The sequence below is a fragment of the Notechis scutatus genome, chromosome 2 (assembly GCF_049901735.1).
Source record: "Notechis scutatus isolate UNSWTSFEM ecotype Mainland chromosome 2, rNotScu1.2, whole genome shotgun sequence".
Lineage (NCBI taxonomy): Eukaryota > Metazoa > Chordata > Lepidosauria > Squamata > Elapidae > Notechis > Notechis scutatus.
The window spans coordinates 55,568,672-55,594,985 of NC_142010.1; the positions used below are offsets into that span (position 1 = coordinate 55,568,672).

Here is a 26,314-nt window from a genome sequence, read left to right on the forward strand (position 1 = left end):
ATGGTCACTGGCGTTCTGGCTTTATTTCTTCCTCTTTGGGGACAGGGGAGTTTTATAATCAAAATGGTTGTATTAGCTTTGCGCATGTATTACCATTGTGATTTTTACAAAAGAAAGACAGTAAGCCTACAAAGATAATGCTGCTGAAATATATCCTGACACCAATTTCTAGTGGTATACTCTTATGTTGGATGATTGCATATCGCCCCCACATGACCATCTCTGCTTTTAATATAGTATAACTAGACTAGCATGGGATCAATCATGGACATTGCATCATGCTAGTAAAATCTAACAACGCAAGCCTTACAAACCAGTATTAAGTTAAATTTTTTTAAAAATTGGAAGACTTCTCAATTTCAGCTAAGAAATAGCATCTCCCACATTAATTTGGAATCCCAAACTGAGAATTTGAGAAAAATATATCAAAGAAGGCAATTTCTGTATTGTACAAGGAAAATTTCATGGATGCAGTCACCATATGTAAATTTCAACTTAAGGGAATCCTCACTTATTTTTTAAACCCACAAATGTATTATACTATGCCTATTCTACTATATGTTTTATTAGGCATTCCAAAACAAAATGTGAAAATGACAGGATGCACGTGCTTCTCAATTCTACTCTCACTAGCCACATATGTTATGTGTTAGCTGGTACCATCTACAAGACAAGTATAACCCTGTTTGATTCTACTTGATTACACTATTTCATAGGGTTGTCAGAATCTAGGTTTCCTACCAGTTGAAGCATCAAAAACATGATTGTAAACACATTTACAGTCCTCATGGAATTCTTTCTTATAACAGCTCATACATACATGTTCATACCTACTCATCCTGCAAAAGAAATTGCTTAGAACTTATGTGATTGCTTAAAAAGTAAATTTCACCCAATTGCTGAATTTTTAGAGGAATTATAAAATATTTTTATAACAGGTTTATCAATAACAGTAAGAAGCAATGATCATAAATGTTTCTTGCATAATAAAATATGATCAAGTAATCATACAGCATCAGACCATGCTTCTTATTACAGAGGAAGTCTACAATATAGGAAATGTATTTAAATTTCTGTACTCAATATTTCAGCTTCATGCATAACTTCAAAAATATATCCATCACTTCAAGTTTAACTCTGATTCAATTCTCCCCAGATACATGGGATTTGGCCTTCAACTCCAAATTCATTCTACAAAGGGGCAGGGAAGACTGGAAATAAACGAATAAACCAATTCTAAAGCAAGAGTCAAAGGTTGGAGAAAAACGATCCAAGCTAAATGAGTTGTAGATTATGCATCCAAAATAGAACCATTTTCAACTTTCAAAGAGTTCATCTTAATTTGATAGCCATAAATACTTTATCAGATCAGGAATATCTTTCTGGTAGGTTGTTCTGCGACACACAAGATTATAACTTAAAAGTGACATGATAATTCAGTGCAGCTGTGCTTTGGAAATATATTGATACCAACTATTTATGATGACATTAATCATTAATACAGCCACATTCCCACAGCAAAACTTCTGAAACACAACTATTGTTTTCCTTTTGAAAAAATAAAATACAAAAATAAATACATTTGTCCTTTTAAATTTCTACAGAGAACTAAATAGCTTTCATAGATAAAATGCATTTCATTATTACCAAGTGCCATGTTTATGTGATATATTGATAATAAGAAACCATATCACACATACAGCTTTACAAGAATTATATTTAAACCCTAATGCAAACAAAGTTATTAGAATGATAAAATCTAAATTTAAGATGTCTGAAATCAGGTTTAATTACTGCCAACTCATTTCCTCCTCTTTCTGTATAAACATTTACATCTAGATAGGTGATACTCGTTAAGGTACCTACAATAAAAGCTAATTAACTCTCATATTTTTACATACAAATATAGATGACTGAACTTATCTCTACAATAAATTCTAAATAACAGAAAGGATCTACATTGGAAATTGTACTTAATGAATAACAATGAAATTTGAGCTGTCAGGTGTCATGGCTCAACTCAAACAATAATCACAGGGGAAATGCAACTTTCAAAATTTAAATAATAAACCTCATCAAAACATTAATAATCAATAACTGGAGGAAATGCACGTAATATTTAATCCCAATGTCAGTGAATATTCAGGATTCTTCCACTTTTTCATTAAAATAAATGTTGCTTGGTTGACTTTAAAAAAATACTATTGTTTGTAAATTTTGTGAAAACAAACTAGAAACCAATCAACCAACTGCTGATATAAGACCTTACAACAAATAGAAATACCTTAAATAAGAGAATGCTATCCTAATACTTTTGATTTCACTTACCTGGTTTGGTTTATACCATTAAAAAGTTTCTTTACAAAAAATCGCTACTAATAAAATACTGCATAATGCAGTATTAAACCAGTTAAGACACCCGCAATTCTGGACCACACACACAATCAAAACATTAAAACGTGGGGCACCTACACTATAGCAGTGGGTGTAAGAGACGTAGTAGTCAAGTCCAGACTCCACTGTAGCATTCGATTTCACAGAGTCCATCCTATCTCAGTGCCCAGAAGCTGTGTTCCCTTCACATTCCTTACACAAAGAGATCTGTGTTCTATTATTAAACCCTGTTATGCTGAGCTTGATGTGAGCCCAGTATGAACATTGCAGGCCAATGAAGTAAAAGCACAATGACGTACAACCCCATTTGCTTTTAATAACCATTGAAAACCTCTTTGGAATGTCATCATTATATGTTATTACTCTTATGGTAGCTAATTGAAGGTCATAGATACTGCACAAAAATAGCAAAGCTTTGTTAAATAGAATTGCACTCGATATTTTACAAACTGTGATGTCTTTATCATTTATTTTAGTCTGCAATCAGCCAGGTGTATTAATTTGTATGCATTTTCTATGGCAGGGTCTATTAATGTACACCTGTCACAAGCACTGCCCATTCATTTATGCACTGCTAAATGCTAATTTGGAAAATGCTATTATGAATGTTTATTACACCAGCTTGCTTTTTAAATAAGATAAGGAACGGAAACAGCTGAGAAAAAATTAATGAGGATAGATAACACTGCAAGCCTAATTTACATCTTTGAAAATATTTTTCCCAACTCAAACATTGGACCACAATTTCCTTTTACCCAGGAAATGGCCTAATTGATTGGGATTGACAGGAACAACATGGCTGATGGCTACCAGGTTACGAAAACAAATAAATCTATCATTAAATTAAAGCAAAAGATTGTCAAACTTCTTAGCTACAGGATAATTAATTTTGATGTGAAGTTGTGGGTGGTATCACAAAGTGGCTTTATGGCAAATACAGAACTCCCTCTTTAGGAAAACATGCTGGTGAGAGATCTTTTGTCTCTCCCTCAAATGGGGTTTCTTATCTCCAATTTATCATTGCCCTTTCCTAACCAATTCTTCCAAGCAACATCCTGCATTTTGGAAAGTAAAGGGAGGTTACTTGGTAAGTCTTGAGATGTTGCTTGCAACTTTCATTTGGACAATGATTAATAGTTTTTTTTTTATTTAATGCACTTCCTGTATGCTCTTTAGATTACAGGTTTTTGTAAATCAGTGGTTTGGAGAGAATCTTGAACAATATATCAAAGATCAAAGATCCTATCAATGTTATTTTTACATTAATTTCTTCTGTATTTTCCTGGCTTCTGTTGAAATGCAGTAATATTTTAAGATGAGTTTCTTCAAAAATACCTTTTCACACTATATACCATTAGGCATCATGAGTATACTGAAGGATATGTTATTAAATAAATCATAATAATTCAAGAACACCTCCCCGTATTTCTGGGAATTTCCCCAATTTCTCTCAAGTGCTTTCTTGAGAAAATCTACTTCCTACTAGATTAGATCTCTCTGTGTAGATCTGAGTGCTTCTCTTTTCACAGTGGCTGTATTTTTTTTTTGATGGTTCTGTAGTTTTAAAATACAAAACAGACAAAACCTAATATAATCTACAAAAAACAAAAGAATTAAACAATAAAAAGTAGAAAGTGCAGAAAAAATAGAAAAAATATAGCAAAGAAAAAGGATGACTTCTCTCTTCATCACAAGTTTAAGCAATTTTAACAACTAATCACTTCTCTTAAAGTACAACAATTTCTTCATCCCTTATTTCATCTCTTACCTAGTCATTCAGTTCTAATCAGGATTACAAGAAGTAACATCTATTTCAATTAAATAAACCCATTTTGATTAAATAAACCATTTTATATTCCTCCCTTTTACTTTTAGCAATCTTGATCCCTTCAAATGATTTCCTAGAGCTTTTTTTTTTACTATTTTTGTTGCTTTTCACAAAATCTTTCAGATTTTCAAATCTTTCCTTTATAAATCCAATTTAAGTGAATTATCCAAGTCATTCTTTCTGTTGCTATTTGTATATCCCTGTTAATTATTACATCAGCCAGTTTCACTTGTATGTAGCACCTTTTTCTACATCTTTCTCATAGCCTGTCATTTTAAAATCCATTTTCAGATCAGTCTGTCTTATTTAGTAACTTGTTCCTGTTCTTTAGAACATAGTGTATTTATAAGAGTGCACACTTTTAAGTTTTACTTCTGAGTCCATTGTTCAAAAATATCCTTTATCACATTTTATGTTAAGGTATTTTGCTCCATTCTATGTTAATAAGTTAAGTGTAAATGTTTTTCTCCTTTAATTGTAATCTTTATTTCCTTCTAGCACCCTCTAATGTCCAATATTCAAATTCCCATCTTATCATGTTTTCTTTTAGAATTCAAAACAACATCATTTTCCCTTGGGAACAATTCTTATAGTTATTTTCCAAATCTTCTTTGAAATCCACCTGGACCCTTAGACCATTTATAAATTTCCAAAATCATGTTCTAATTACCCTTTTGTTTTTTATTCCAAAAATATTTTTTTTAAATATGAAGCTTACCCAGGGGTGGGATTCAACCTGTGTTACTACCGGCTCGGTGACTATGTTTTGCACTGCGCGTGCATGTAATAAACATTAAGCTGTGCCACCCAAACAGCTGATAAGCGCTGCGCGCAAGTGCGTTGCATTTGAAACACCACTTTACTGCTTTTTCAAGCTCAGCTGTGCCACGCAAAGCAGCTGAGGTTGAAACAGCAGGAAATAAAGGACAGGTAAGAGCCCAGGCAGGCAGGTGGACCAAACAGCAGCAGACACAGAACCGGTTTGGTGTCTGCTACTCTTCAGAGCTTACCGGTTCTATAGAGCCAGGCAGAACCAATAGCATCCCACCCCTGAGCTTACCTAAGTTATTTTACTGATTAAAAGAAACTCACCCAGTGCATATTAATGCTTTCTGATCGAAAGGTTCTTAATAGTTGAAAAATAGTTAAAAAGCAAGAGAGCATTGAAATATATAATCCATATACAAATCATTTCAGCAGAAAAATCACATTCAATCCTAAAAAGTATAAACAGGACGATCTTTTCCACAATATGCAGGAATGTTTTAGATTAAAAAATAACTGTAACCTTTTCCAGGCTCATGCAATTGCTTTCTCATCCTTGCATATATTTAGAACCACAATCCTGGAAGATGTGGCTACTTTGATGAGGTCTTTGAAAACATTTTCACATATATGAAACATACTTTTGAACGACATGCCCTAATCAACAGTTGTCAGAGTATATTCATGAACGGGAATAGAGCTTGTAACAAGGTCAGCCAATGAATAGGCATAGCAACTAAGTCAGCCAATGAGGACTGTTTTGGAAACTGGAACTAGAAGTAGCCTAGGCTGGAAACTGAAACTAAAAGTAGTTTAAGCTCTGCAACTTTGTTGAGCTCTGAGTCTGTCTATTGAAGATGAAACTAACTTGCTTACTTGCTAAAAACTGGAGCTCTGCTCTGAACTTGCAACATGTTTTTGTTTGAGTTTGCTCCATGTTGGAGAAATGTACAACTGGTTTGTAAAATCTACTTATGTTTATAAAGTTGTAAAATGAAGCATCAGCCATCTCTGTTTATTTTTCTGGCGCAGAATTATCGCTGCAAAACTCTCAATAACAATGTAGTTCTAACTATCTAAATATGTCAAAACATGCTAATCCTACTGAGCAGCAGGAAAATTCTTCCTCCTCCTCTTCTTTTTCCAAAGTGTCTGCTGAGAATTTTGCTTTTTGTTTTGTACAATGAAATATTTATAATTGTAAATATGCATATAAAGAATACAGTGCATGTATGTGGGATATTCCTCAAAATCAATCCCCATAGGCCAATTACACTATTTTAATTTTTTTATAGAGAAAATGTTACTCTACTTAAGAATGTTTGAAGATCATGCCTCAAAAAGTACATTAGTATATTGGTGTAGTATCTTTCACGGCAGTATCTGTTAGGCCGAGTGGGGCTTCAGGATTTAATGATGGTGACCTAGACGAGATTCCCTGTGGCTGGTATCTTCAGAGGCAAAGTAGTCTGCTTTGTAGATCACAAATAACTGAACAAGGGCTGACGGGGGAGAGGGCTCCTGGCTTTATATTCAGGTGTCTTGATTGTGATTGGTCTTTAGACAAGATATTTCAAATTGGTGCAGGTTGGTGAGGTTGCTGATCTTTTGTTTCTGATCCTAATTAGTTGTTTTGGTGTTGGTTCCTAATTGATCAGGCATGATCAAGGTATTTCTATGAAGATGCTTTAAAACACTAGATTCAATTCAGGTCCAAGCCTGCAGGCCTGTGTAGCTGAAGTTTAGGAGAGCTCCCAGAATTAGCAACCAATCATTTTTGGCTCTGAAAGAGGTAGTCCTTCCCCAGGCAAAGCTAGTATGCAAATTGGCATTTCTCTAAAATCTTAGCCATAGCTGGAAGCCATAGCCGGAAGGATCCTTGCACAACTTAATTTTGTACACAATTGTGTCCATGGATAGACTGGAAGGTACATTCACTCATGCTTTGGCCATTTCTCATTTGGACTATTGTAATATGCGCTGCCTTAAAGACTATTCAGAAGTTGCAGATGGCTCAGAAGGTAGTTATGGGGGTGCCTCAATTCATCCATGTAACCTCTATATTTTGTTGCATTAGATTTAAGTGTTGGAAAGGATCTTAACAATTGCCTAGTATTATATCCCACCTGATGCTGTAATCCATACTACAATAGTACCTTGAAAGTTGATTATCCAGCATCTAAACACCACCAGCAAAGGAGAATTTGCTATCTATTGAAGCAGTCTATTCAACTATTCCACTCCTCTTAACATTAAGACATTGTTCCTGATGTCTATTGAAAAATTAATTCTTTGTAATTGAAACACTTTTTCTCATCTTCTGGAAAACTGAAGAACTCTGCTACATTTTCTACAGACATTCTTTCAGAGTACTTGAATACAAGTACATTGTTTTTCCACATTCTTCTCTTCTGCAGGCTAAAGATCGCCAGTGCCTCTAATTTTTCCTCATATGTTTTTTCTTACAGGTTCCTTATCTCTGTTGTTCTCTGTTCCAATTTAGCAATGTGTTTTCAAAAATGAGATATCAACAACTAGACACATATTCTAAGATAAGAGCTGATCATGACAGTGAAAGAATGACTTCTCTTGATCCTGATACCATACTTTTGTTGATGCAAAACTGCATGTGCTTTTGTAGCTCATATTCAACTTGTGATCCAGCAAGAAACTTAAATTCTTTGTGCAGTCTGGTTCCCTAATCCTCCAAAATTCTACATACATGCATTTCTACTTTTGTATCATTGTATAAATTAATCTTGTTGGTTTCTGCCTATTATTTCAGTTTGTCAAAATCTGCCTCAATGTGGACATTGCCTAAAGGTCAGTGGTGGGATGCTACTGGTTCTGCCCGGCTCTATAGAACCAGTTCTGTGTCTGCTGCTGTTTGGTCCCCCCACCCACCCGGGCTGTTACCTGACCTTTATTTCCTGCTTTTTCAACCTCAGCTACCGTATTTGCCGGCGTATAAGGCGACTTTTTGCCCTAAAAACATGCCTCCAAGTGGGGGTCGTCTTATACGCCGGCTCATCATTGTCACTCGGTGCAAGAAGCGACGGGCGGAGCTCCGCAACTTGCGAAGCCCCTTCAAGCCCAGCAAGTCTCTTCCTCCTCCTCCTCCCACCCACCCACCCACCCTCCGCCCGGCTCGGGCGCTGCGAGGCCAATCTGGAGGTGGGGTGGGGGTGGAGCGGGAGGGTCTCTGGCGGGCCGCCGCCCAGCCAGCCCCGAGCCGCGTAATGGCCCGGGGAGTGGGGGGGAGAAGGTGGTGGGGGTGGACTGTGGCGCCCCTCCTTCTGGGCAGCGGGGCGGGGCGGCAATTTGCTCCTCCGCTTCTCCCTCCCTCTTTGAAAGACCGGGAGGGCTGTGCTTGGGGCGGGGGGTGTCCTCAGGAAGTTCCTGATGGGACCCCGCTGGGCAGGGCCACCCGGCTCCCGAGCTGCTTTCCAGGGTCCCCTTGGGAAGAAAAGGGTCCGGTGGGCGGTGGAAGAAGGCGGCGCCCTCCTCCCGCCCCCTGTCCCGTCCCGTCCCTCCTCTTGTCCCCTCCTCCCCTCCCCGCTTAAGAGAAAAGATCTGCCTCCCCTGCACCGAGCTTCCACCCGGCGCCGCGTCTCCCGGCCAGCGCGCTGCGACTTGGGAACCGGCCAAGCGACTTTAAAACCGAGCGGAGGCCAGAGATAGCCGAATTACCCTCCACACCACACACACACACACACACAGAGAGAGAGAGAGAGAGAGAGAGAGAGTTGGCAGCTGTCCATCCCCACCCTTGGAGTCCCGATGGCACGCACGCGGGGCTGTCACAAAGAAAGGGAGAGGAATTGAGTGCCAGCCTGAGAAAGGCGAAGCTGCCTCTCTAAAGCATTTTGGTGGCTTTGTAAGTTTGGGGGAAAGGGGTTGGGGGTGTCAATCAAGAATTATATCCAGAATACCCCAAGTGTTACAACTTACCGTATTTGCCGGCGTATGAGACGACTTTTTGCCTTGAAAAGCATGCCTCCAAGTGGGGGTCGTCTTATACTGCGAGTATATAACAAAAACTATATTTTGAGTGGAAATGTTGGGGCTCGTCTTATACGCCCAGTCGTCTTATACGCCGGCAAATACGGTACTTTGTGCGGGACAGCTGAGGTTGAAAAAGCAGTAAAAAAGCAGTTTTTCAAACGCTGCACAGCCACGCGCAGCGCTTATCAGCTGTCCGGGCGGCACAGCTTAAGGTGTATTACACACTCGCGCAAAACGTAATCACTGGACTGGTAGTAACACCAGCTGAATCCCACCCCTGCTAAAGGTGTTTGCTATATTCTCAACTGCAACATTTTTAATCATATTCTTGGTATGTCCCCCCAATATGGGGCCATTGAGATCCATTCACTGGGCATAACTTTTAAACCAACTTCTATCCATCAAATGGCAGCATAACTCAACTCACTTATTGTCATCTTGTATACTAGAACCTCCTAACAGACTTTGTCTCAAATTATCATACCCTAGACATATGTATTTCTTTTACATATAATATTACTTCTCTCGTTTTGTCTGGGCTATTTCTTTTCATCAAGTTATCATAGATAACAACCAGGTTTCACCAATAACTATAAATGATATTTTCTTTCCAGCCTTAGATTTCTCATTCTGCCTGTTTCTTCTCCATATTTTGTGCTTTTGTAGACACAGGAATATTTAGAATCTGAACTATTCCTTGCTATATTTGTCTTCATGTTCTACTTGCCCGCCCACCCTTGGATGATTTCCATTTCTTATACTTGGCATTATGCTATTTTCCAAGTTTTCTTTTCCTTCTGCTATAGAATTCAGTTTAAATCCCTCTGAATCCATTTTGCAAAAAGCTTCCAAATGCATTGTTTTCAGTTCTCTTGAAGTATCTCCCATTGCATTGCTTACCAGAATTATTTCATCTTGAGAACAATTATAATCAAAGATTCTATGTTCTGAGAGATTAGATGGTATTATTTCTCAGTGAGTTCTCCCTGTGAATTTGTAGCATGCAAAGATGTTATCTTCAGGGGACAAAAAACTAAACATGGCACAATTCCCTTCATCTCTAGGTTCCATTCTTGCATCAAATCATAAAGCATCTTCCAAGCCTTTCTATCTTTTATATTAAACAGTTTATATTAAAACTTTCTTCATCATAATCCATTAATTTTTGATACTGTGTTATAACTTCACTGAATTGGTCCAAATAAATCCATCACTTGTTTTAATGTTATCTCTGAGGATATTCAATTAAATCTAACTGATAAGTACAATGTAGAAATTAGACAAAATATTATCTTAACTTTGGCCTTCTTATAATCAGCTTTAGTTTGAAAAGAGAATTTGTGATTCATAATTATCCTTCCAAATTGAGCAACTGACTTTGATTCACATAAAGTAATTAATCTTCAAAAATTCTCTGAACCATTGATTAAATATTATGGCACAAAGCTGAAGGATAGTTTGCAGCCTGATAACATTACAATATAAAAACAAATCTGACATAAGTAAAGGAGTAGAGAAGAAATGTATGACAGAAATAGTGAAGAATTTGCACTAATGATGTTACCAAGGTTGGATAATGAAACATCTGCAAGAAAACAAACAAGCTCAGAGATCACCAAGGACCCCTCAGAAACAATGAAAGCAGAAAAGGAAAAAAGAGTAAACGATTCAATTCAAATGTATTTCATACTACCTGAACCAACCACCCAGATAAATCAACTGATTTTTACAAATCATATTAAATGAAATTGATAAAGAAAAATTAGGTTCTTGCTAGGCTTCTTTGTGTTTTCACTGGTTTCATATATGATAGTAATCTGGAAGAAGTTATTTGTGCTATAAGGGAATGCAACAAAAATTATGATTTTTTAAAAATACCAATGTTTCCTTCAGTATTACTTTAGATTAGAATCTTTTTAAAAATAATCTCAGTTTTGCGCTTTTAAAGGTGATGCCTGATGTTTACAATAAACTATTTTGACAAGGTTTCAGACAGGATGCTGTGGTCAAAGAATATTCAGCAAGCTCCTGAACAAAGTGCAGTTGTATATCACAAAGAAAACTCAGACAGTTTCAGCAACCTTACTTCCTTCTCCCTTCAATGTTGTTATGAAATGTTTGATCAGTAGTCAAGGCAATGAACAACATAGAAGTGGATGAAATATCAACTAGCTTATGATTCACCTTCAGAAAAAACAAATATACATAAAAAATGAAATATTTGTTCATTGTATGTCATGCGATACTGGTGTTTTTTTAAAAATCACACCCAGTGCCAACTTTTAGTACAAATCAACAAATATTTGTTTCTGAAACATAACGAATCTCTATACTGCAACCAAAAAAAATCTGAATGTTTTCTTTCTTTGTGACCTAAACATCCAAGCAATGTACAATCCAGCTAAAATATTATAATGTCATAAAAGCAGTCTTTGTTTTAAATGAAAAACAAAACTCTAATACCACAAGGAAAAATAGTCATTTTATCTAGAAAAAAAAAATAGCTACCTAGAAAAGATGGCTAATAGAAAAAAAAAAGCACCACTTTAGCACATGCTAGAGATATTGATTAATCACTGGTACCACTGTCCAAGACTCAACTATAGATTTTTCAATATGATCTGCTGAAGAAGCCTTGTTCACTATTATGTGACTAATAGAATAGAATTCTTTATTGGCCAAGTGTGATTGGACACACAAGGAATTTCTTTTGGTGCAAATGTTTTCAGTGTTCATAAAAAGAAAAAAATACATTCGTCAAGAATTATAGGTATAACACTTTATAGTAGTTGAAGATTACAAATAAGCAGTCAAATACTAGGAAACATAATAAGCAATCAAATCAAATCAAATTATACTTTCCTCAGTTGGACTCAGCTGATGTACACTCGGTACCCTTTGGCCTCATAGGGGTATTTCTATATATTCTACTGCACTGAGAATTTTGTCTTTTAAACTGCCATCACCAGAACATCTTGCAATTGTTGTGGTTATCAAGTAAAGAAATTTCAGTATCAACAACTATTTGTTCTGAGATCCAATGTTCTATTTGGATTAGGATGCCATTTATAAATACTAGTTGTTAGGAAATGACAGCAGAAAATTTCTCTCATCTTTCCATTTTTTTTTTTTGAGCACCCAGAAACAATTAGTTGGCCACTGAGTCATGGCTTGATCTAGCAGGGAGCTGTTCTTAAGCTCTTAACTGCTACCACCTGTTATTCTAGCCAATAGAAGATTTAAAACGGAAAATATCCAATATTAACTTTTACAATTTGGCAATTAGCCATACAGTCAGAATAGGAAAGTAAGACTTAATACCACTTCACCTGTCCAGATGGTCTTCAATTCAAGAGCTATTATGAAGGAAGAAATACAGGTCCTATTTTAATGAATATCCATTTCTAGAGCATTATGTACAAATAATTATGTAATAAGCGAGGGATCCTTCAGGTCCAACAAAATCTTTTCACATCCTAGCAATGCTGCTTCAGAAAAGAAAATTCAGTCTTTATCATGCCAAAATTCTTTAAATAACTCATAGTTCAGCTAATTAAATATATATATATAATCCCCTAAATGACTGAATATTCTTTAGAAAAATATTTATCAAAGAAAAAGCAGGGGATAGTTGAATCATCAGATCTCCAGTTCTGAAGCATATGTCCCGGCTGTGCTATTTTCATCACACCAATTGGCTCATATAATTTAGACCCATCTCCAGAATGATACATTTAATAAAAGAAATAGATTGATACAACAAAAATAGTCCCTGACAAAAATTGCATCCGAACATATCAACATGTGTGCAGGCCTGCCCTTTATTGAACTTACATTCCTGATCTTTCTGCAGTATGCAAAAATATCAGAAAGAGACTTAGTCATCTGAATGGTTATGACCATTTCAACAAATGTTATAGTGGAAGGAGATAGTGAATCTGCACTAAATAGTGCAAATGTGGCTTTATGTATTACATATGGGTAGGGTCACAGTTTCAGTTTTTTAGATTTTTAGTTAAGAGGTTTTTTTAAAAAAAAAAACATCTAAACCTACTTAGGGCTTCTATAATTCACAAGTGTTTATTGCCTCAAAATAGAGGGAAAATAATATTAATCTTCATCAATAATAATCAGGAGGTACAGGAACCACAAAAATAGGGTTACATTTAATTTGGAATTGTAGGTTCCCATGCCACAAAATCAGAGTTAATTGAAAATGTGGCTTTGAACAACCATCTTTAAACCTGTATTATGTCCAACCCAATATTCTCTAGGTTACTAGATACTGGCCACTATAAGTCTAATTCACGCTACCAACATTTGATTGCCTGATGTACCTTACAGATTCAGTGGTTTCCAGCAGGCATTGGGGAGTTTCCCAGAAACTTGATGAACAGTTCTGCTGGGCATCTAATGAAACTCTGGAATTTGTAGACAACAAAAGTGTTTGACAAGATCACCTCTGAATGGCCTATCACTAAATAATGAACTGGGGAAGGGGGAGGAAAGGGGAAGGTTTCCTTGGTTTACTGAGAAGCTCCAGGAGATGAAATATCAGAAGAGCCACCTGGAGCAATACTGTCAAAAAGACAAAGAATGAATATGATTCATTGCTTGCCAGTGACAAACAATGAATATGATTAAGCACAGATGCAAATAAAGTTTTTTTTTTTTGTCAATCCAGCAGTGGTAATATGAAGGTATCCCCCTTTTGGGGGATAGTGAGTGAGAACTTCCCCTGGGCCATTGCAACTTTTTGTGATGAACTATGTAGGGGGAAAAAAATGTATCTTTGTTTGTTCAATTACAGGCCAGCTGGGCAGAACTATTGGGATGATAGAAGTGAGATCTTCCAAAAAAATGGGATTTATTGTGAAATTAGTTCTACAGCCATCTACTTGCTGATCAATGGAAACATGCTGTATGTTGTACGAGGCACATTAGCATTTGGTAGTGTTCCAGTTCTGGACTTTGCCAGTGTGGGATATTAAAGAAGCAGGAACCCAGAAGCAGCTTTTTGTGATTATAGAGATATCTTGAGAGTATATAATTTGAAGAAGAAGGGAGCTGAATCTTTTTGCTTGCTCAATTCTCTTCAACTTCAACCATAAAAAGTTGCCCCCCTCCCCCAATTCTGCATTTGCTTTTGAGACCACAAAACTGAAGAGTTGCATGTGGACTGCAGTTCATATACCTATGACACTCATAGATGTTCTCTGTATTCCTACTAACAGTTTTGCCTCATGCTTCCATCTTTGGCTACTGGCTGGACTGGTAGTTCATCCCTTAACAATGAACTAGTATCTGCCAACTTCTTTAAGGATTGCAAGCTATCTTATGAACTTCAGGGCAAGCTTCCTAACACAATCTGATATTTCACTGTTAGCTCCTGGGATTTGCTTCTTGAGGAGGTGTGATGACCCAGGGTGGGATACAAAACAAATACAGTCACAGAAAACAGGTGAAGCCCCTTTTATTCCTTCACTTTGCTTCCAAGCTCCGAATATCCTTGATGGAAGACAAAAAACTCCCACACAAACAGTTACAAGAAAGAAGAAAAAAGCAACACAAACCAGGCAAGATAAGGGCTGGAGGACGTGCACAGATAATAGAACACACACTGGGAAGGATGCTAAACTCAGAGAGGAACCATAAACTCGGGATATTTCCACACTTTGTTTCCAGCGCTCGCCTGTACGCATGTCCATTCTCTTATTCAGTTGTCACAGCTGCAGCCCATGAAGAGGATCAAGGCTCTCTCCTCCCGAGTAGACCACATGTCTCCCTTATCCTCTCCTCTCTGCGTGCCCTAGGATGGAGAGGGGATGGGCCTGGGTCCTCCTCTGACTGCTCAGATGGCCTCTGTCCTTCCCAGCCTCCTCCACAACCTCCAGAGCCACACTTCCACTCCCTGTCGGCTGTTCCTCCTCTCCCTCAGAGTCAGACTCCACCAGGGGCATGACAGGAGGCTTCCTCATTTTGCCCAAGGATAGGGCCATCTCTGCTTCTGCACCTTGAACCAAAGCTTTACCTCCTTTGCCAAACAATGCTTCACAAGGACCTCTCTTTATGTCCTTATCTTTCAGCAAATGGGAATGGGATAAGTGCAGGCCAGCTTTTTCAACTGGATGATCATGCCCATAGACTTCACATGTTGGTGAAGAGATATGTGTAAACAGAAAACCCCTTGCTCAGATTTATTAATGCTTCTATACAACCATACTCATCTGTTCTTAGAACATACAGCATTATTATGTCCATGTGGATTTGATTAGTAGGATGCTTTCTTTCAACATCTTATAGTGTAGCGATTATATTGCTGTTTAGGAAGGAGTGCAGATGAAAACAAGAAGCATGGTAATACCATAAACATTCACAGTATTTGGAAGTGTCTGTTTTCTCTTAAGGGACACTTCAAACTTCTTTATTCCTTTTGTCAATTTAGATTTCTGGTTCTTCTGAGATCTTCATGTATGCAGAAGAAAGTTAATATAAAAAGGTTACTTATATACCACTTAAATTCATGTGGAACCTGACTCTCATACATGATGTTGTGGAGATTGGCATCTTAAAAATGTAAAACCTACCTTCATCCTATCTGCTGCGGCTTCTATAAATATTCTTCACTTACCTTTCAACCCACAGAAAAATAAGATTATTCCTCTTAATGTTGAAAGGCCCCAGGCATCATTACAAAGAACAGTCCTTGTAGCATTGCTGACTGCATCTACAGCCATTTACCTGTGGTTATTAATAAACTTTCAAGATGGTTAGTTAAAGTGAAGGAAAACAAAGTCACCTGTAATGCAACGGTGGTGTTCTTTGCAGGGTATTTTCCCACCAGTCCTTGTTCTTTCCGTTTCTTGAATTTCCTAAAGTAGTCCTGTATCAGAAAGGTGGCATAGAACTTCCCCACGGTTACCTCATCATCTAAATGAACAGACCAGAGAGATGTCTCCCACCTCAGCGCATTTCATTAAAAGCCAATATATACTCTATCCAAGTGAGAAAAAAATGTGATTGGTGCTCTGTGCGTTAGGATTCTGGCTTATAACAAGGCAACCTGAATCTAGCATAAAGCAATGTTTAACAGGTAAACTAGGCTAAGCAGTAGAAGCAGATAAGTGAACTATGTCTTATGAAAGGAAAATAAATTATTTTATTAGAATTCAAAGAGGAAGCAGTTCTTTCAAGAGGCTGATAGTCATGGACCGGAAATACTTTCATCTGTTTGAACCAAATTACTACAATAAGAGCATCCTGGGAAATTCACAGGTTTATTTGGACTTGGTCCTTTTAAAGGAGGGATGTGCAACTTTTTAGGCAACAGCTACATGCTGGAGATGGTAAAATTTAAATTTAATTAAATAGCTAAATTGACAATTTCCCCTCCATGTCAAAAAATTGTAATTTCACTATCAAAATTTTATGGGGATTACATGTAGCTCTGACATTATTGATAAAAGGAACTTATTTTTATAACAAATTCAAATATGTCCAGTTATTGTTATTCACCTAACTTTCTAAACTATTGAGGTGCTAGGTAGGTTTTCTCTTAGTGAAAATACTCAGCCGATTATACTCATAGAAAATAAAGTGACAGGTATCAGAAATCAGGCTTTGAAGCAAATGCTACTATCTTAAATTAATGTCCTTAGACTGGAAGCTTTGCTTCATGGGGTCTTTAGGAAGATTTGACAATGGAATACGAAATAATTTTGGCAGATGTTATTTTCCAATAACTGGTTATGGTGAATAGCATTATGACCATTAAAAGATATTACTTATGAGCGCTCATTTCAGGAACAAGTTAACTTTTACACTTGGCTCACAGTGAGATTCCCATTGCTGTACTCTTATTTCTCTCTGATAAGTTCCAAATCTCCTTTGATGGACTTCCACACTTGGTGGTGATTTGAAGATACAAAAGGGGCAGTTTTTCTGAAAACTGTGAAGAGTTTCTTTGGGTTACTAATGTTATAATTTAATATTTTGTTTTGCTACCATATCTGATTCTGATTTCAGAAAATAGATATTTTAAAAAATTCATCCATGTTACTTTTTACGTATGAACAATTACAAAGAATTTCACTGCAAAATGGTCTTAAATGCCTTCCCAAAATAATGTTATTATTCTGGTTAGATTAACAGTAATACTTATAGAGCAAGTCCATATCTGATAACATATTTTATATTATACTCCATTAGAAGAATGAGAAGAACAAAATTTAAGATTTAAAGTTGCTTGGTTGGGAGTCCAGTCTGTTCCATGCTGTCTCTTAAATAGCATTGTTGAGCTTGATATTATTATGTGAAAAAAATGTCTTTTGAAAAGGTCCTCATCAACCTCCATTTGTGACAGTGGAAGCTTAGAAGTCCTAGCAATTCAAAGTCAGGTAATTTTTTTCTTTAAATCATCATGGTTATTTAACTATATTTGAAAAGGATAAGAGCACTTAATGTGTAATCTATCTTGGAAACTATTTTCTTAAAATGAATCTCATTGAAACTACACCTGAATTCACTTCTGCTTTGAACCACTAAAATGTCCACAAAATGGTTGCACTGAATGTTCCCCTGTCCATATAAACAGAATCCTTCTGAATTTAGTGCAGTGGAATATCATGCAATAGTGACATGCATTTTGAGCCTACAGAAAAAGGAAAATGGAATGATAAGAATTTGATTCTTTGATTAGGCCAACTGCCTGTTTGCTCTGTCTTGATCGGAGATGCCTATATTAATCTAATATGTCGAAGGAGACATCAACTGACAAAGAACACACCTTAAGGACTACCTCTGAATAAAAGACAGTGCTAAAACTTGGATGCCATAAAAGTAATAAAAGAAATGAAATCTGCACACAGATCTGATATTTGTAGTGTTTAAGGTACCAGATTAGAAAGCAGGAGACTGTGAATTTAAGTCTCACCTTAGCCATGAAAGTGACTTTGGGCCAGTCATTCTCTGCCCAACCAATCTGACAGGGTTGCTCTTGTGGGGAAAATGGAAAGAAGGCATGTTGGTTATGTTTGCTGCTTTGAGTTATTAGTAGAAATAATAAAGGTGAGATAAAATTAAAAATATTTATTAATTAAGATAATTATGAGCTTATTATAAAGCTCAAAAGTTCTCAAACTATTAATTTTAATAAGAGAATGCTATTTAAAATGGATTTCAGAAGACTAAGAAATAAACTAAATGGGACAAAATACTTTGTATGCTATAATAGACAAACATGGCTTAAGCTGGCCTATGAGAATACACAAATGTTTTTTTCTGATGTATAAGCATGTTTGAAAGTGGATATTCACAAATCCATATGTCCACATTCACCTGCCTTTGCTTGCAATTTCTTGCTTGTAGTAGAACAGCAGAATATGCAAAGGGGAGAGACGTAGGGCCTATTTCATAGACCAAACATGGACCCTTTCTTAGTTTCTTAATTTGGGCACAGTATACACTGCTAGGTATCTGAAGGGGAACAGCTAGGAAGAAGTGGGCATAGAAGAAACAGAGCTGAATTAGGGAATGAATTTCAACAAAACAAGTATGGAAGAAAAAAGAGAATATTAGATAGGTGTCAGTGTGCTTGGAAAAGAGTTAAGAATAGGGGCATTAAAAGAAACCTTGGAATAAAACAGACAAATTCTAGTGGGATTTTTTCCTATTATCGTTCATTTTGAATCACATTTTTTGCAATGTAACTTGACATTTGATATTCCAATCACTTTTCGTCTCTTTCACGATATTAATACATTAAGAAAATTAGTGGATTTAATGCTAATAGTGTCTAAAAATATCTAATACCTTCTTATATTAATATTTCTTATTCTGTAAACTCTGCTTATTGAGAGATGGTGAAATGCTGTAACATTTAGTCTGTTTAGGTCTTGTCTGAGAGAGGTAATGCATATTGAAACTAATGAAATAATGTGACCTAACTTAACATAGATTAAAAGCTTTGGCCTGTCCAACGTACAGTATATCCTACATTCATCTATTTTCTTGATCTGATCTGAAATATAAACCAATATAATTCAGAAAGTTTTCTTCAAATTATGATGTTGCTTAAACTGAAGCTATATAATCTTGAACTTATTTCAGGCTTGTGAGAATCTGCAGGCTTACTTTTCTATAGGTTTGTTTTTATTTCATATTCCCGGATTATTATGATGCCCTTTCCTTTTTCATGTTGCCTATACTCTATAAAGATTTCCTTCTGCTTGTGAATTGAGTGTTGCATCAAAATTTGGCGGTCTTCCGTTTCCTGCATTTTAATGACAACTTTTGTGCCTTTGCTTTAGGCAGGTTCTTGTCACAATACACTGAGATTATCATTTTGTACAGAGTGATGCAATTGTGCTGAACTCTCCAACTCCACTTTAAAGGCGGCCTACATGTTGTGTTAGGTCTGAATCGCATACTCGGTAAAAGGCTCTTCATGCTCAGTTTAGACAGCCAGGGCTTACTATTCTGAAGCATGTCTCTGCCTTTCAATAAAAAGAGGGGAATGAAGCTGGCCAGAGGCAACACTGATTCCATGCCACCGCCCTAAAACAGAATTGCTTCAGAATATTCTGAAAAGACTGATAGTTGAAAGGAATAGAGGCTGCAGAAAAAGCTCAAGCACATTGTTACAACAAAAGCAAACTCATCTAGGCCATGCAAGAAATCAGCTGTGCATCTAGAAAAAAGCAGAAGGGGACAGAGAAATGTCATTTTAAATGTGCAGTATCTGTTCTCTGGACAGTTGGCATTGTCCCATCCCATCCTGAATCTGAGTTGTCAGTTGCCAGGGGCTTCTTCTGGGCTGGCTGAAAAGTAGGACAGCTAAACATACTCTCTCTCTCTCTCTCTCAATACTAAGGAGGTCATCTTTGGAGAGAGGACAGAATTTAGTACCTTCAGCAGTAAGTCATTTTTTAAACCTAAATCAGAGTGATCTTGAACGGCACAATAATACTAAAGAAGTATAGTAAAGTATAAACATTTTAGAAGATGAACTCCAATAGCTGCAGTCTCTTGGATGTCTGACAGCAGCCTCAGATGTTTTCTAACTATGCAAGAGATCCTGCACTTTTAAAATGAAAACAGCAAATCAGAACATCAACACTTTATCACTGTTTCTATCAACAAATATATTACATCCGTATATAATTAATATATACATTTTCATTTAACTTAGATGCATAATTTCATTTAAATCAATCATAACTTTCCTAGTTACTAACAGCGGATTTTTTTACTCTGTATTTCTTAATAAAATTACTCTTGATTAACTATTTTGTTAAATATTGGAGGCAATTTACCTTACATAATCATTTTGTGTTGAAGGAAAATAAATGAAAAAATGGCTCACAAATTTTAGACTAAATTCCAAATTTAAATGCATTAATGAATATAATAAAGGCTTCTTGATTATTATTCTGAAGCCTATAAATTGAAAGGTTTATGTATAAAGGAAGTTTAAATTCTTTATTTCAGAATGCTATTTTATATATTTTACTGTAAATTAGTATCTAAAACTTTACTATCTTGTCATTTATGGTAGTTAATATTAGCATTCTGTTATAGTATTTTTCTGTGTTTTGTATTTAGAATATAGAAGCTATGGGAAGTCATGTTACTAACCACCAGCAGGAGGAACAACTTGGTCCAGGAGCTTCATACTAGTTTTCTTCCAGATTTTCTTTATGACTGCCCTGAGTTCTTCGTTTGCTTGCTCTAGATTTCCTGAGGAGAGTGGGAAGGAAGGAAGGAAGGAAGGAAGGAAGGAAGGAAGGAAGGAAGGAAGGAAGGAAGGAAGGAAGGAAGGAAGGAAGGAAGGAAGGAAGGAAGGAAGGAAGGAAGGAAGGAAGGAAGGAAGGAAGGAAGGAAGGAAGGACATATATTATTAACCTGTAACTAAAGAGCAAAATATCAGTATCTCTGCACATGGTTTGGATCTCTACAACTAAGCCAAAGTTAAATGAAGTTTCCACAAAAGGTCAATAACTTTGACACTAGCTTTCTCTGCTTTGCCTTAGGGACAACATCACATAGTCAAATATGACTGCCTTAAGATTCAAGAGGCAGAGATTCAAGAGAAGCTCTATCATTTCCAGTAGCTTTGTAATATTCTCCTGCAGCAAGTCTGGCCAATTGGATTAATAGATTTTGAAGTGGCTCCTATTTGGCTTGGACTGTTTCAGGAACACCTCCTCATAGCTGCTGTTTTTTCAGCAAGGGAAGAGAATGACTAGAGCAGGGGTCTTCAAACTTGACAGCTTTAAGACTTGTGGACTTCAACTCCCAGAATTCCTCCTCCGGTTATGTTAGCTCAGGAATTCTGGGAATTTAAATCCATAAGTCATAAGTTTGAAGACCCTTGGACTAGAGAAACAAACACAGTGGCCACCAGGATACATTTGAGAAGCTCACAAGCCTGAATTGGAGGGTGATAGCTGGCTTCACAGATCCTTCAGCAATCAGCACAGAAGGAATAGTGGCTAAGATCCAGAAGGAAACTGACAGACACCAACATTAGTACTGCTGACAGCCATTTCAATGAACAAGTATCATAAACAAGGAAGACTTTACATTAAATGCCACCATTGTAAAACACATTTATACAGTGGTGGGATTCAAATATTGTTGCCATCGGTTCGGTGGGTGTGGTTTGGTGGGCATGCTTTGCGCGCATGCATACACTTTGCGTGCATGCACATGCCAAACACACACTTTGCATAGGCGCATTCTACCTCGCTTCCTGCAAGCCTACATGATCTCCCGGTCACTTCAGCAGCTGCTGCGTGGCACTATTCTGTGCCGCGCAAAGCAGCTGCGCTTCAAATTCAGCAGGTAAAGGTGAGTATGTAAGTCTGGGCAGGCGGGCAGGCCCAACAGCAGAGCCATTAGAGCAGGGGAGATAACTGGTTCGGTCTCCGCTGCTCATCGCTCCTACCAGCTCTTCAGAACTGGGCAGAACCGGTCAAATACCACCACTGCATTTATATCTTATCGGAATTCAAAAAAAAATCATCTGATGTATTGGCCATACACAAAATTTTATCTCCTGATAGTAAATTCCCTGAATGTTCTGAAACAGCTGTCAAAAGGAAAACAATGGTTATGAATAATTGGTCCTCTAGTCTGCAGACACCAAATTGAAGCAAATGTGCAAAATAAAGAAGCTACTGATAGTGATGAATTTCATATTTGATAAAATATATTTTCTGACTGCATGTTACTTTGTCAGCAACAATGAGTTCCTTTCTACTATATACAATTTTTGAGCAAGGCCAAGTTCAAATTGCAACTGATTCCTACCACCTATCCTATTTCTCAGTAAAGGAAGCTATTGTCCCACAAAAAACTGAGATTTTGGGCTACAAACATAGCTACAATACTTTTACAGAGAACCATTACGTTCAACCTTTTAAATTTACAAAATCTCCAGGGTGGCCACCACATATATCAAAGATCAGTACTAATTATTTGATAAGGAGAAATAAAGAATGATTAAAATATTTATTGTAGGTTCCTACCTTCAGTTTTGATCTTCAAGGCTGTTCTTACTAAAGCAAATAGAGTAGCATTAAACATAACTGTTCCATCACTGTTTAGGGGCATGTTCATGGCTACCAACCGCTGCAAATATTTAAAAAGGAAATAGACACAAAGAAGGTTTAGAATGTGTTTATCAAATGTTTAAAGTATATGTCCAGGAAATTAATCTAAAATGCATTGGAGGACATATCATAGTCAAGAGTTTATTATTATTCATAGATGTCATGAGCTAAATACTACAGGGATGTCTTACAAAATAGAGGAAATTCTGCCTGACACAAGAGTTCCATAAGTAAGCGTGTTTGTAATTAACACATAAAAACAATTCATACCAAACATACTTTATACATTAATGGAAGAAGATAAATATTTGGGATGAGCATACCATAATTACTATAAAGATTCATTTCTTTTTATTTGATAGTTTCATAGTTGTTTAGTTCTCTCATAAAATCAGTGGAAAATATTTATAGCTGAGGAAGAATAAAAAGTAATTTCTGTAGATATTGATTCTAGATATCTTTGAAATTTTCATTGTTCTGAAATGAGACCTTTTTTTTAAATAGCTTATAAGTATTTTATTTACCAAAGAAAATAAGATGATTCTTTCCATCATGCTCTCATGGGTAATTCAAAGGCATTTGCTAATCTCAATTAATAGTAGAATGCTAGTTTCACGCTATGATTCAATTGCTTGCTACTTCTTTAGTATAAATGTTAAGCTATGTCTAGGCATTACCACAACACTACTGATCTGCTGAAGATAGTATGATGTTTGTATATACAACTTCACTATAAATTTGGAAATGTCCGCACAACCAGAAGCTACTGTGCTTTTCCTGCTTATATTCTACATTGATAGGCAACAGTTTTTGATCAAAGGACCTCAGCTGGCCTTTTAGTTCTAGTTGGAAGTTACATGAGTCATATGAGCCAGCAATCTCAAGAGCAAAATCCATTTTATGTATTTTTTTAAAAACTAAGAACCACCTATTTTCTTGCTTTAATTAGGGGGAGCTTTTTATGTATATGGGACTTCTTTACCTCCTTTCATAACTCTGAATTTAGGCAATTTATAAAAATCTTGACTATTGAATGAATTCTCCAAAACTTTCTTTTATTACCAGCCAAATACTACTCCGTATCAATGTACCAAAACTAAGGAAAGATGTGGCATTATTTTTGTAATAATATCCAACAGAGCTAGTGAAAAAGCTAATAATTAACACTGGAGAATTAGGTGCAGTAAATATACAGACATCTCTTCTCTAGAAAAGTGCATTACGTAGAGGTTTTCAAAGAATCAATGACCTTAGCCTACCTTGCATGCTACCCTGTGAGGACATAACTTCCCAAAACCAAGGGGAGGCTGGATGCGTCGCAATAAAGTAACAACATCAAGGTGTTTTATTCTTCCTCTATAAAAAAGATTTTTTAAAAATTAAATAGCTCCAGCTGACTTAAATTAGGCATTGTTTTGCTTTTAACCTCCTTTAATGGCGATATATTGTAGTCATGAGTGTAACTTACTTTGCTTCAGGATCGTATTCTGACCATATTCTTTTAAATTCATCCAGATGATGTGGACCAAGGATAGACCAATCACGCGTCAGATAATCAAAATTGTCCATGATGACAGCCACAAAAAGATTGATAATCTTAAAAACAATAGAAGACAATATTACCATATAGCTCAGGTAGCAATCAGAAAGAACACTTTGAAAGTTTTGTTTATTTGTTTATTAAATTAAATTGTTTATGAAACAATGAAATAAATATATCTTTTTAAAAAAATTGTGCCAGTGAATCAATCTTGACTCCTGGTGACTGCCTGGAACAAGCCCTTATAGCTTTATTGGCAAGAGTTTGGAAGTGGTTTGCCATTGTCTGCTTCCTATCTTCATCCTAGGGATGAGAAAGAGCAATTGGCCAAAGGTCATCCAACTGGTTTGTGCCTATGGAGGACTAGAACTTACAGTCCTGGTTTCTATCCTGAAGTCCTAACCACTACACCAAATTGGCTCTCCATATTTTACTTATGCCTTAGATCAGGGGTGTCACTGGATTTCTTCAAGGGCCAGATCAGCATTGTAGTTCTCGTCTACGGGCTGGTGGAGTGTGTGTGTGTCAGTCAACAGAATGATGTCAGTCAATAGAAGGAGGTCAATGCTCCATTATGGATTGCTACAAGACTTGATCTTCTTGCCACTACCATGCAAAGCCACTAAGCTAGATCATCTGCTGGCATGAGTTGAGGTTTCAATGTGCTGATGGTATCCAATCCAATTATATCTCTACCATGTAAGTGATATGATGGAAGTCCTATTCAGTGTCTGGAAGCTATGTTGGTCCAGAAATGGGATTTCACTAAAATCTATCAAGACAGAATTCTGAGTCCAAAAATAGTTCATATTTGATTCTGGATAAGATGCTGTTTCTACAAATAGAGCTGTCCCACAACTTGGGAATCCTCTTGCACTCATGATTCTTGACTGAATAACAAGAATAGACTATAGGCATGAATGCCTTTCTATAACCATCATTATATTGATTATTTTGCTTCAGTTGTTATCTTTTCTGGATAAGAGGCTTTCCTCTTAGTCATTCATAACCTTAGCACCCTGCAGATGGATTACTGAAGGGTTCTACATGAGACTGTTCCCTCCTTTGGAACACACATCTTACCCTTCAAATATTTATAACCCCCTCTTCTTCCTATGTTTTTGGAAAGCCATAAAATCCATGCCCTTCAGAAAGCCTTTTGAGGAAAAATAAGAGCATGTTATCTTGAATAGGGATACACTGTACTGATGGATAATTGAATTAGCTCAATTTTGGTTTTCATCTGATATTAATACTGCAGGCATACAAAGCCTTTGAAAGGAGAGCACCACATAAGTAACAGCAAATAAGGAAAGTATAAACTAAACTAAACATAACATATACTTTGTGAATTAATAGAATTAATCTTCAGTACATTTGACTGTTCAAATTTTAGCCATTCAAAAATTTTACTTTCTAGACTCACCAAAAAAGCACATAACATATAGAAACTGATGAAATAAATAATAGCAAAATTGCTTCCACATGTGTATTCTTCTCCAGGGTTATAATCAGACTCTGGATCACAACGTTTTCCTGGCATGCAAGCTAGCATGATGTCTTGCCAAGCCTCTCCTGTAGCACACCTTTAATATGGAACAAAGGAAGATAAAATAAGACAAATAATATTGTTTCTTCTAGCATAACATTACTATTATTGTTTCCTAATAATGGTCCCAGACAATGTGAGTGCGGGCACAGTAAAGAGATATCATGCTATGTTGTTTATTTAAAATATATATTAAATCTTTATGTCTGTTCCCATTAAAATCTTGAAAGTATAAGAACATTGATTTTTTCAGTATTAATGTACTATCCTGGTTTTTTTTTTTAGTAATTATTCTCAATGGTTGCCTTATGACGTAGTGTAATAGGAGTTCTATATGTTTTTGTATTCCTGAGCAGCTTGTTTATGTAGTGTCTAGAGCCCACATGAATTTAGGGGTTAAATGAATAAGCAGCCCAGAAACACAAAAATATACAGAACTCCTATTACTATATATCATTAGGCAACCATTGAGAATGGCACAATTAACGCAGGAGGTATCCTAGTTCTCCTTTCCTCTTATACTTCAGAGAGTCAGGGTGGAACCAAGTTGCATCTCTTCCTAATCCTTCCTTTTTTCACAAGCTTAAAACATGTTTTTTCACATGATGTAGCCACCTCTG

General features: G+C 36.5%; 1 protein-coding gene across 8 annotated transcripts in view; it reads right to left on the reverse strand.

Annotated features, from left to right (window-relative positions):
- The window catches only part of CACNA1D (calcium voltage-gated channel subunit alpha1 D), a 249,273-nt gene that overhangs the window by 23,312 nt on the left and 199,647 nt on the right, over positions 1 to 26,314 (reverse strand). For all 8 annotated transcript variants that reach the window (XM_087954782.1, XM_087954781.1, XM_087954779.1 and 5 more), the window contains 6 exons: positions 25,572 to 25,731; positions 24,074 to 24,201; positions 23,865 to 23,961; positions 22,522 to 22,624; positions 20,627 to 20,728; positions 15,792 to 15,922 (listed from right to left, as the gene is read on the reverse strand). In XM_087954782.1, coding sequence (XP_087810908.1) covers positions 15,792 to 15,922; positions 20,627 to 20,728; positions 22,522 to 22,624; positions 23,865 to 23,961; positions 24,074 to 24,201; positions 25,572 to 25,731 — 721 coding nt within the window. The remainder of the gene's footprint in view (positions 1 to 15,791; positions 15,923 to 20,626; positions 20,729 to 22,521; positions 22,625 to 23,864; positions 23,962 to 24,073; positions 24,202 to 25,571; positions 25,732 to 26,314) is intronic.